The 12,131-nt window shown below is 32.6% G+C and overlaps 1 protein-coding gene across 1 annotated transcript; it reads right to left on the bottom strand.

Annotated features, from left to right (window-relative positions):
• Nucleotides 1-3,842: 3,842 nt before the first annotated feature.
• LOC132618998 (uncharacterized) lies at nucleotides 3,843-11,643 on the bottom strand. Its single transcript, XM_060333988.1, has 9 exons — nucleotides 11,350-11,643; nucleotides 10,883-11,007; nucleotides 8,035-8,667; nucleotides 6,443-7,840; nucleotides 6,045-6,369; nucleotides 5,657-5,918; nucleotides 5,238-5,510; nucleotides 4,977-5,107; nucleotides 3,843-4,237 (listed from the first exon to the last, which is right to left on the bottom strand). Exons 2-8 carry the CDS (start codon nucleotides 11,000-11,002, stop codon nucleotides 4,999-5,001), a joined length of 3,120 nt encoding a protein of 1,039 aa, XP_060189971.1. The 5' UTR covers nucleotides 11,003-11,007; nucleotides 11,350-11,643; the 3' UTR covers nucleotides 3,843-4,237; nucleotides 4,977-4,998.
• Nucleotides 11,644-12,131: the final 488 nt, after the last annotated feature.

The raw sequence follows: 12,131 nt of genomic DNA, 5'->3' as shown, positions 1-12,131 counted from the left end.
GGGTCAACTGCTTCACTCTTAACATTTTATTCAAAAGTAGTCCAACTAATGCCCCTTTTAAACTTTTTAGTTAGTTTATTTATTTGGTTTCACTGGCTAACTTAGTTTAGATGTCCGAAAATTAGTTTGAATGGTTGTAGTCTACTGTGGAACTAATAGTTACGCCTTAATTTGATACACCACTTAGCCTTTTTAATTGACTATAAGTCCGGCCGGTTAACCGTCTTTTAACGGATCTTAAAGGATGCTTAACACCTTCTCTTTAGATTAATTGAATCTTTACCTAGAATCTTTAAGTTTAGTAGACCATAAACGGAGTTAACTTTAGACAATAACTTTAGCAAATTTTAGGTGTCCTAATTCATCATAATAATTAGGTGGCGACTCTTGAACTTTAATTAACCTCGGAATTACCGAAATGTTGTAAACCATTTTGACTCCGGTTAAAATGGGGTATAACACTTAAAAATATGAATCCGGTTGTTCAAAGATCAAGAAAGAAAAATTGAATCTTTGATACAATCTCAAACATGAGCTCTTGAGGAAGTAAGCAAGATATCTGACATAAATCCTCAAAAAGTAGACTTCAAATGAAAAATAATAATGAATTCTTTTTTCTATTCTTGTTTTTGTGATAAAAAAAAAAAAAGTTAAGCCCCCTCATTGAGGTTTAGCTTTAGGCCCCCAACAGTTTTGAGCCGCCCCTGCTAATAGAGTTGAGTTAGATGATAATAACACGTAAGAAGAAAATTTAGAAGAAGTTACTGAGAAATCTGACATAGTTCCAGAAAATCAAAAACTTCTAAATGATTTAAATAAGCGCATTCCTAAAAATATATGCAATCCAAGTCAATGGGATATTGTAGATACAAAGTTGAGAGATGTATTAGCAGAAAAGGGACCAAGATAGATTGAATGGATTAGTTATATTATCAATTGAAAAAGAATTGTTAGAACAAATAGATTATAAAACAATAATTAATGAGTCGCATCTAAAAAAGCTAGAAAAGTAGATTTTAAATAAAAATATATATGACGATCTTTCCTTTATTTATTTTTAAAAAAATTAGGGTCTCTCTATGAAGTTTGGCCTGAGGCTCTCAATCTTGTTGAGACGGCCCTGCTGACCGAGACCAGAACTTGGCACGTAAACTATCAGCTGTGAGTTTGAGGGATAAACCAGGATCTTCAAGAAGTTCCAAGTGAGTATCGTGTACATTAGAAAGTTTCAGCAAGGGAAACTTACACATGAAAAGTATACAAACAAAAGATTGTTCAATATGCTTGTTCTACTGTGTATATGACTTGTGTAGCTACTAAAGAAATACTCTTTTACAGTAACACATCAGTGTTGTTAATAACTCTGTGTCTGTCATTGCTACCAGTAATTTTCACAAGTCCAAGGTGAAGAAAGGAGGAATAGTCAAAGCAGTGTGGCAACCTGTATCAGATCGATCTAGTTACTAACTTGCCGAAGATCATATGGATCGTTTTGCATAACCGAGGTCAATAGGTTTTAAAATTTTCTCAAATTTTTAGATGATCTATTTAAGTTCAATTACAGATATTAACTAATCAAAGTTTCTATAAACATTAAGGTCTCTGGTTTTTGGCTGTTTGTAGCGTCCATCGCTTGAAAAGCTAGGCATATCATGGAAATGTGTTACATCATGTTATTACTGCAACATTGGTGGTTGATTGCTGCCTTAATTTCTGGTTCAAGTGTTATATCATGTTATTACACCTTGTTTGATCCACTGATTCTTGAACCGGCGCATTTTGTTGTCATGTTGATCCTTGAATGTTTGACTCTGTTTTAGAGCTACGACATGTACACCACTTACATTGTTGATTAATAGAGGTTTGTTACCTCATTAGCCCTAGCCACCCACTTAGCGGATTCGCTTAAAAAAAAAAAAAACAGTTACATTGTTGAATTGTTAGGTGGAAAAAGGAAGAAGTGTTTCTTTTTTAGGATATGAACTGACACTATAAACAATGATTGCTTTATGCATTTTGAATTACTTGTGAAAATTACGTAATCTTATTTCTCTGTACATATAATTGTCGAGCTTGCGAGTGTAATCTAAAGTTCCAAACTCATTTCATTTGAACTGATGAAGATATTAGGAGCATAATTAACAAAGATAAAAGAGCAGTACTATAGGAGTAAGTGTAATAAGCAATTTATATTTTAAAAAACAAAACATAAAAAGATCTAAAAGATCACATTTTAAATGTAATTAGAGCATGTAATTACCATTAATACTTATTAACTCTAGTGTAATTGCACGCAATCACTTACTACCCTAGTAATTACACCTGGTTTGGAAAGCCACCTGGTAATTGGAATTGGTGTAATTACTACCTTAGTAGTTACACAGCCTAGTAATTACACAGTATTGTAATTACAACGATCTGTTTGTTTGTCATAATGTAATTACATTTTAATTACAAGCGTGCTGTTTGGTTGCACATGTGTAATTACACAGTTAGTTTAATTTAAAAATAAATTTAATCATAAAAAATTTAAAATTAATATTTAAAAAATATGTGCATATATAAATGATATTAAATTAGTTATTTAATAATACATTGGTTCTTGAAAATATGTTAATTAATAGTCATATATTTGTCATTAATAGTGTAAAAAAAAATTGATTAATAATATTTTACTTTTAATTGATTATAAAACTTAAAAGCATACCTTTTTTGTGAGAACATCATGGGATGGGATGTTTGACAAAAAAAAATATATTTATAAATATAATGCCACAGCATTATTCAAATGTTTAACTATAATTTTATTAATTGTAAGTGAAAAATAAACAGCATGCAATGTAAAATAACAAGCCAATAATACTAAAGCAAATTTTTTTAAAATCGAAAATATAACCTAAATTCAAAATTCAAAAAAAAAAAAAATTAACATAATACTCTTATGTCAAATTCCAATGTTACATAAGTAAGTTTCAACGTAACATAAGTAAATACTCTTATAATTCAAAAGAAAGGAAAATATAAGTTTATAACCTCATTCCCAACAAAATTCTACTTTAATGACGTCACTCATTATATGTCAAGTTTGCTAATGACTCATTCTTTCTAATATTAAGAGATGTAGTTTCAAAAAATAATATTAACACGGTTATGCTAAATGAATAGAATAAAATAAAAAATAAAAAATATGAGCAATTATATGGAACCACAAGAAGTAAAGGTTGGGAATGAGAAGAAAGGAAATGAAATATAAATACTATAAAATAAAAATATCTTTTAAAAAATAAAAATAAGAAAAAATTAAATAATAGAAATAAAAAATTAGAAAATAAAATAAATTTAAAAAGTTAAAAAAATTAAATAATAGAAATAAAAAATAAATTAAAAAAGAAAAGAAAAAAGAAATAAACTAAAAGGTAACCCTGTAATTACAGGGTGTGATTACACCCAATTCTCACCTCCCCGCCTCCCCCCCCCCCCCCCCCCCCTCCTCCCTCTCCTTGAGAATTGGAGAGTGTAATTACACCCTATCTCTTTTAGTTCCGTTTGAAGAAAGGAAGGATCCCAAAGAATTGATCTTTCTTTTCGTTGTTGAATCTAAATTCCCACCTAACTGTGTAATTACCTTGTCAAACAATAGACCAAACTATGTAGTTACACTCAATTACACTCAATTCCAATTACCTAGGTGGCTTTCCACACAGGCCTTTACTTTTATTTATGATTTCTTAAGGGGCGTAGAAAGAGAAAGCGGATAAGGAGGGAGGCGTATTTAATAACATTTACGATAACCTAACATAGAGGTAAGTAACTTGCCATAACAAATTAAATTACACTGATGATGTAAAAAAGTCATATCATTATCTATATAGACTTAAATCCATTGACATAATATGCACATTAAAATTCTAGGAAGCATGTTTCTTATGTATGAATCTTTACATTTTGGTATACAGAATATCAGGACAACATGAAGATCAGGATGATGCCACAATCAAATATTAAGACCTTCAAGACGTTGTATTTTATTTTACATATATAAGGTCTTAGCTACATATTTTAAAGGATAGAAGTTCCATTTACAAACCATGCACATTAACCGTTGCTACATTTCAACAATATTGTAACCATTAATTACATTTCTCTCGGACCACCAGAGTTACAGGATTAACTTGATGAAGGCAGTGAATAGTACCAAGAATCCTAGCTTTCCAAGCAACAAACTGTCCCAAAAAAACTAAAAAAAAAGAAAAGAAAAAAAAAAGAAAAAAAAAGAAGAAGATAACGTTAAGAAATTAGTTGTTTTAAGATATGAATAATATAAGTTGGTGCTTTAAATGAATTACGGAAAGAAATTGAGAAGAAGTTAGACGCAGTTTATGAAAGAAGTTGAAACACTAGGGACAAGGATACCACTGAATATAGTCTGAATTGACACAGAGTATAAGAAAGAAATGATAACATTTGAAACTTCTGGTCTTTAAACATGTCATAGCATTTGTGTGACTATAAAAACTTTTCATGTAAAGGCAAACTGGGAAGTATAAAATTAATTGTCTCCAAAGATAGAAACTGTGTACTACTCCCTCTGTTCACTTTTACTTGTCCAGTATTCTAAAAATAGATTTTCACTTTTATTTGTTACTTTTAGCATATGAAGACGAGACAATTTCTTTTTTCCTGTTTTACCCATAGTATTAAATACTCACTTCAAATCATTTTTCAAATCCAATAAAAATATGCACCAATTAATATGAGTACATTGGTAAATTACACTTCATTCATTATTTCTCAAGGAGTGTGCATAGTCAAAAGTGGACAAGTAAAAGTGAACGGAGGGAGTATTTTGGAATGAACAAATATTGTCACAAAAATTTGAACAGATGGGGTAACAATATGCCCAGCACTTTTAGTGCCATTGTAATAGAGATGCCAGTATTTTTAGTGCCATTGTAATAGATATGCCAGTGTTTTACCTTTGTTAGGCAATAAGGCCTCCTATTTGCACTTGTTGCGCATATATCGTTCCACAAAATCATCAGCAAGTTGATTTGGTTTCACTTCGCGAAACAATTGTCCTTTCTTCATGTTGGACCTCCGAAAATTACTGGTATAACAATGAGTAGAGTTAGTAACTAAGATTGATCTAACAACATAAAAAGAGTATTTGCCAAAACACAAGCATATATCAGAGTTCAGTTTCACTTTTTCATGTGGTATTTGCAACCTATACTCACTTGGAACTTCTTGAAGATCCCGTCTTATCTCTCAAATTCATCCCTCCCAATTGACGTGCCAAGTTGTCTTCTCGGTCACCATGAACCGAGCTGGTTCGTGAGACAACATTTCCATCAATTGGCCAAGTCGCATTCAAAATTGCTTGCTTCAATTGCTCGTCTTCAGTAACATCAAAGTAACAACCACGAGCCTTGGCGTCAATGACTAAATTCTTCCATATGGAACCACTGTTAACCAAAGTTGTGCCATTTCCCAATATCCAAAGGCAGTGTCTACATAATCCAAGGAAATAATTAAGAACATGTTCATCAATTGTCTTCTTGTTGAAAGAGGAAAATATATAAGAATAGCCGATTCGAACCGATCCTCAATATTCAAACATTTTGAATTTTAGTAATGTTGACCACGAAATTAGTACCTTGCTCGTGTCAGTGCTACATTAGCTCTCTGAAGATTAGAGAGGAAACCAACTGATCCCCTGAGATTACAACGAACAGTAGAGATAATTATCACATCCTCTTCACCACCTTGAAAACCATCAACTGAGCGTACATTCACTGAGAAGTCGCTCTTAACATTTGTGCTATATGTCTTGCCAAGAATTTGTTGAATAGCATAAACTTGAGCCTTGTAAGGAGATATGCAACCAACACGGACTTTTTGTTTTGAAGAGACGAATTCTGTAGGTAAGAGGATATTATAAGGTCTGCCAACAGATTTGACATGCAAACCAAGATACAATAGAGAAAACTAGAAAAAAATTATCTTAAGCAGAAAATTAAGTCCTGGAAAGATATCAGTGTTACCTTGGTGAAGGTTGGCAAGTATCTCAGCTACAACGAAAGCTTCAGCCTTATTTCTCGTGCTGTGTTTGTCATCAACCTCTTCATTTCCACTACTTACGTTAATGAATGAATAGGAGCCAAACATACTTCCTTTAAGAAATCTCTTCTCATATTTTGCTTCTTTCACATTAGGACCATCCATGATTTGCTTCTGATAGAACTCTCTATTCGGGAACATACTTATTTTCGGATGCATCCTATATTGAACATTAAGAAGGTGCTTTTTGTGTCCTAAATTTACTAGCCTTTCAAATAAGCTCCTGCCGAACTCAGCCTTCTCACAGATCTGTATATAAAAGAGCAATAATTTTAAAAACAAGTAATTTTAAAAACAAGCTGTAAAGAGAGTAACCAATAACCTTGCTCTGAACCATTGCAGGCAACTGTTTCTCATCTCCGATGAGTATAGCATAGTGGAGACCGGGGAGTTGTAACGGAATAGTGGATTCACATTCTTTCAGTTGAGCGGCTTCATCAATTACCACCATCTCCATTGGCGTCATTCCTTCTGTGTGCAACTTCATGGCGCTAGAAGCCGTGCAGAAAATCAAGCACGCACCTTGCAGACAAAAACTTTGGATTTGGTCGTCGTCGATGAAATTTGGAAGAGAGATACTTTCGTTAAGAAATTTCAATACTTTTATACATTTTGTTTTCGTCACACGAATATTAAAAAGTCTTGTCTTATTCCTTGTAAATAATCCCGGTAGAATTTCTCTTAATCCTTCAGATGGTTCCACAGTAGCATACAATTTTCCAAGGGTTTGAAGCATCTCAAGTAGTCTGATCATTTCCTTTGCTACTTCCAGTGAAATGAAAGAAGTAGGTAGATGTGTGTACAAGCTCGTTAGGCAAAATATTAACTTGTTGTGGATCCATTTGAATCTTTTGTTAACAAACTCCTCAAATGTCCACACAACGGCTTCTTTGTTGCTCGCCTCCCCTTTGTTCTTGACCTTGTTCGCTTCGTCAGTTGCTTTCGAGTTGTTCCTCTTTTGAGAATTTTGTTTATCGTTCTTCTTGTTCTCTTTTAAGGTGTCAAGGACAAATTTCTTCCACAACTTACTCTTTCTATTTTTTTTGAGTCCTTGGTCGTTGATCTTTCCATCTTTTTCGCCCAAAATAGATACTTGACTAGTAACACTTCCTTTTTCTTCCTCTTCCTCATCATCTATATCCTCTGTATCATCACTGTCATGGTCCTTATCCTTTTGCTTTTCTAAGTACTTATGATATTGCTCTTTGGGATCCTCAAGCAAACATGTCATAGACTGTATACCAATTCTCCAACCATTATACGGAGACAAGCAACTAACAAGAGCAGCAACACGGTTGTCAAGAAATACATCGAACAGATCTTCATGATCTTCGATCTTCATTCTTTCCCCATTACCAAATAAGACGATGTCTCCTAAACCATATGTGTCATATTGTGGAAAGTGTTTTACATTCTGCATCAGCCTCTTTGTAACTCCTAACACAGCAATGTTCGTGGGTGCACAGGTCAAAGTTCTGCATTTCATCTGTAACAGGACATAAAGTAAAGAGGCAACTGTTTTGGTCTTCCCGGTTCCGGGAGGACCCCAAATTAGCTTTACCATATTCCGGTGAGCACATTCTCTTGTAGCAATACAACTTACAACAGCCTCTTGTTGAGCATTGTCTAGCTCAAAGGACTGAGCAATGGCTCTTGAAATTGATAAAGCAGCATTAGTTTTAGGTTCTCTAACGGAGCAAAGGGAGCAGTCAACTTCACCCTACAAACAATTGAAATTTACTGGACCTCAATAAATGTAAACCAGAAGCTAGATTAACTGTGTGATTTCGCGTATCGTCACTATAGCAGTAAAGTCAAACAAAGTACTTTTTTGTCACACTATACTCAACATAGTAAAGTCAAACTATTTATTGTCACATTAAAGTTCAAGAAGGAAAGAAAGTGTTTACTTACAATATCCGGATCACTTTTCAACACGGTCTTAATGATCTCCAAATTTGCATTTTCAAGGTCTGAATGCAATGCATTCCATATTCGAATATTCGTTGTTAAATTAGAAAGATACACGATAAAAAGCTTGTCGCCATGTTCACCCTTTGCCCTATCCGGTTTCTGAAACGGAATAAGCTGTGAAGATAGGATAGGTATCCAGTCTGAATCTTCCTTTTTCTTCCCTCGGACAATAACTTTCTTTTTCTTCCCTTGAACAATATATTCCTTTTTCATCCATTGAACAATAGCAATGAGATAAGATCTCTTAGGCCTGTTCAAATCCTCAATTCTTCTTGGTCTCACATTTGTTAGCGCGATCAGATCACCAACCTCTGGCTCGTATTTCGATTCGTTTTTCGCTTCACTTTTCTCTCCTTCTCCCTCTTTGGTTCTTTTCAACAAAATATCGTAATATAAACCTTTCGGAGGCTTAAAGTCTTCTGATATTATAACATCAAGAACCTCGAGTGCAGGGGCTCGCCAAACTATGGACAAATTTGAGAGCAAATCAGCACGTGTTTCTTCAACAAGTGGAGTAATGAATGACTGCAGGTAATGGTCAATCGACTCAAATGTCTCTGGAATTTCTTTAACCTGTAACAGACAGAGAACAGGAGTTAGGATTAATAATTTGGCCAATTACACACAAAGGGACAAGAAAATACAAAATGTTTCAAGAAGAAAATAGAAATATCCAGTAACATAAACAGAAGCGCAAAATAGAGGTGCATCTTGATTTTGTCAATACAAATTTGAGACTCTCCAATGTGCAAGGTTGTACACCTACTTTACTCTTAGCCAATACAACTAATTACAAGATATGAGACTCTTTGTGGAAACTTTAGAGTTGCTGATCGTTATAGAAATCCGTTTTGTTTTTTATTCTAAATTAAGTTATGAGTCTCGTTAACCAATCACTAGTTTGAATTGACCAAGCAAAAATCTCATTCTTTTAAATCTGAACTAAGCCTTGGTAATTCGGAATTTTTTTCGAATCAAATTAAGGGTTCATTCATTTTTTATTTGAGGTAAATTCGAAATTGTTTGAATTGTGTAATCATCACTTACTGACATTGGTAAGTGATCCAGAGAGATCTAATTATAATTGAATTCATAACGATTAAGTAAAAAGTTCATATTCTTCGGTCATAGTCCATCCAAACTTAATCATGGCAACCCCTAAGTAACTATTTGCGATGACTTTAGTGGCAACTGCTGATAGATCTCCACAAATACTTTTTCAGCCAAATTCGGTTCCTTAACAGAAATAAGAGAAATTTAAGACTCCACATTCATGGCAACCTAAGTATAGTCGCCACTAAAATGTTTCTTTATGTGTCAACTACAAGTCTACAAGGATCACCATTAATACAATCACTTCCTAGGGTAAATTTCGTGAATGGTCACTTAACTATCCTTTTTTTCACCAAAGTCACTTAACTATGTTTTCTAACACAAAAATCACATAACTATCATTTTTTTCTACTAAAGTCACTTAACTATGTTTTCTAACACAAAAGTCACATATCTATCACTTTATTTTTCACCAAAGTCACTTAGCTATGTTTTCTAACACAAATGTCACGCCTACTAAAAATCAACTTCCGATGAGTAATTTTTTTTTATTTTTAATCTAATAGATACAAACTCAATTAAATAGAATTGACCAGATCCAAAACTCATATCTGGATATTAAAATACCAAAGGGTGAATAAATTTGAAATTTTTTTTAGCACAAGGTCATGTTTCCGATGAAAATAATAATAACTATTACTTCGTATAATTCAATTTTCTACTATCCAACAACATGTAACACATTTCAATATACAATATTGGAAAAAAGGGCCAATAAAATTCAAACACTTGAGAGCCCCTAGAGAGAAGGATCGTATATTTGGTGAAGGATTGGTTTTTCTTTTTTAATATTTTAATAAATGCATGAGTTTTGGATTGGATCGGTTCTTTTTAATTGAGTTTGTCTCTATTGGATTAAAAATAAAAATAAAATATTACCCATCAGAAGTTGAATTTTTCTGTAGGTGCGATTTTTTGTGTTAGTAAGCTTTGTGACTTTTGTGTTAGAAGATATAATTAACTTAAGTGACTTTTGTGTAAAAAAGTGATTGTTATGTGACTTTGGTGGAAAAAAGTAATAGTTATGTAACTTTTGTGTTAGAAGATATAGTTAAGTGACTTTTGTGAAAAAAAATGATAATTGTGTGACTTTTGTGTAGAAAATATAGTGAAGTGACTTTAGTGAAAAAAGTGATAGTTAAGTGACCATTCGTGAAATTTTCCCTCACTTCCTATAGCGACCTAATCAGAGTGTCATGTAAACTATTAGTACTACTTTTTACGGTGATTAGTTGTCGCAAGAAGAAAACTTATTTCTTGTAATGATTCTACACAAGGTATGATTGTGCAATAAACATAAAGGCTTTCTACAACTGCAAAACAAACAATTGGAAGTTGGAAAGGATCATCCTGTCCAAGCATCGAAACCCCTTCCGTATTGTGGATGTGAATGTCAATTTCAGATTCAAAAATGAAGAAAATCCCACATGTGATCAATAACAACACTACTTGCTTGGCTTACTAGGAAACTACTTTTGGGCATGCATATGCAATGGCAAATCCAACTACTGATTCACGGTTTGTCCCTATATTTTTAATACAAGATGGAATTAGATATACATTTCAGAACTCAATCTCTCAAGTTAGAACAAACAATGTCTAAATTGTTAATCCGGCATGTCAGCATATGAACACAAAGAAATTAAGATCGTGTCTTTGTAAGATTAATTCCAACCTTGTCTTTGTAAAGATCTTTGTTCAACACATCCTTTAAAGACCAAGAAAACACCAAATCCACTAAACCAGGAACATTTTTCTCTTTTTTCTCTTTTTTCTTGTCTGTCGTATTTGCCATCTTCCCTAGTAGTCAAAAAATAAAAAATAAAAATAATCATCAATCATCATCATGCAAGAAAAAATAGAAGAAAAATTAGAGCTTTACCTTATCTTTATTCTTCTGGGATATATTTTATATTATACTGTATAATATAGTAGTCATCAAAATAAAAAAATAAACAATATCATCATCAGCATCATAATGCAAGAACAAATAAAAAGAAAATTCAAGATTTTATCTTTGGTCTTTATTCTTCTGGGATTATGAGTATTTGATTACTTTATGTTATACGAAATATAGTAGTCATCAAATAAAATAAAAAACAACAACATCATAATGCAAGGAAAATTCTAGACTTTAATTACCTCAGTATCTCTTCTTCTTGGATTATGAACTTTTAATTACTTTATGTTTACTTGCTAAGAAAATTTTCCAGGGCTGTGATTTATGCAACTAAATATTCTCTACTGCTGCATTCACCAAAAATGATGAAAGTTATAAGCAAGAATGAGGAAAGTGATAAGGAACTTTAATGTAGCAAATTAAAACTCCAATGAAATTGCAGATATATAGCTTTCTTAGAAAAAGAATTTTTTTCGTACAATCATAGGATAAAAAGGAGAAAAAGTATGGAACAAAGATCATAAAGACCCGACAAGGTTGATGAGGAGTCAACAACTTAAATATAGAATAAAAAAAACATAGATATATTTTGCTTACTCAAAGCTTAAGGAAAGTTATATATATTAATATTCCATATATGTTGGTGTCATTATACTGTAGCAAAAGTAGAAAAGATTCCAAAGGGTGCAATGAAGGTAGAGGAACATGTTGAGAGAACCTACAAGGAAGACTTACAATCGAAGTTATTAGGCCAAATAAAAGAGGAAATTAGTTAAAAGGGGTCTTTATAAAAATGAATTGAGGTATATGACTCTCACATGATCCTATATATACATGGACAATTCTGAAATAACACATAAGCGATTTGTTATATTTTGTAGAGGGTCATTTAGTGGATTCATATAAGTGGGCAACTTAAATCAAGTGTTTAAATCATGCAAAACATATTTATACAATCATTTCACTTAAAAAATAATTATAAGTTATTATTCAACATGTACTTCCTCCGTCCCAAAAAGAACAT

Source organism: Lycium barbarum, chromosome 11 (assembly GCF_019175385.1).
Source record: "Lycium barbarum isolate Lr01 chromosome 11, ASM1917538v2, whole genome shotgun sequence".
Taxonomy (NCBI): Eukaryota; Viridiplantae; Streptophyta; class Magnoliopsida; order Solanales; family Solanaceae; genus Lycium; species Lycium barbarum.
This window is presented reverse-complemented; position numbering and strand designations above follow the sequence as displayed.

Excerpts from the sequence above, each read along its gene's own strand:
- LOC132618998 (XM_060333988.1), bottom strand. The coding sequence starts at position 11,002 with ATGGCAAATACGACAGACAAGAAAAAAGAGAAAAAAGAGAAAAATGTT. Across the intron at positions 7,841-8,034 it reads TGAAAAGTGATCCGGATATT|GGTGAAGTTGACTGCTCCCT; the intron begins GTAAGTAAACAC and ends AATTGTTTGTAG. Across the intron at positions 5,511-5,656 it reads GTAGCACTGACACGAGCAAG|ACACTGCCTTTGGATATTGG; the intron begins GTACTAATTTCG and ends TGGATTATGTAG.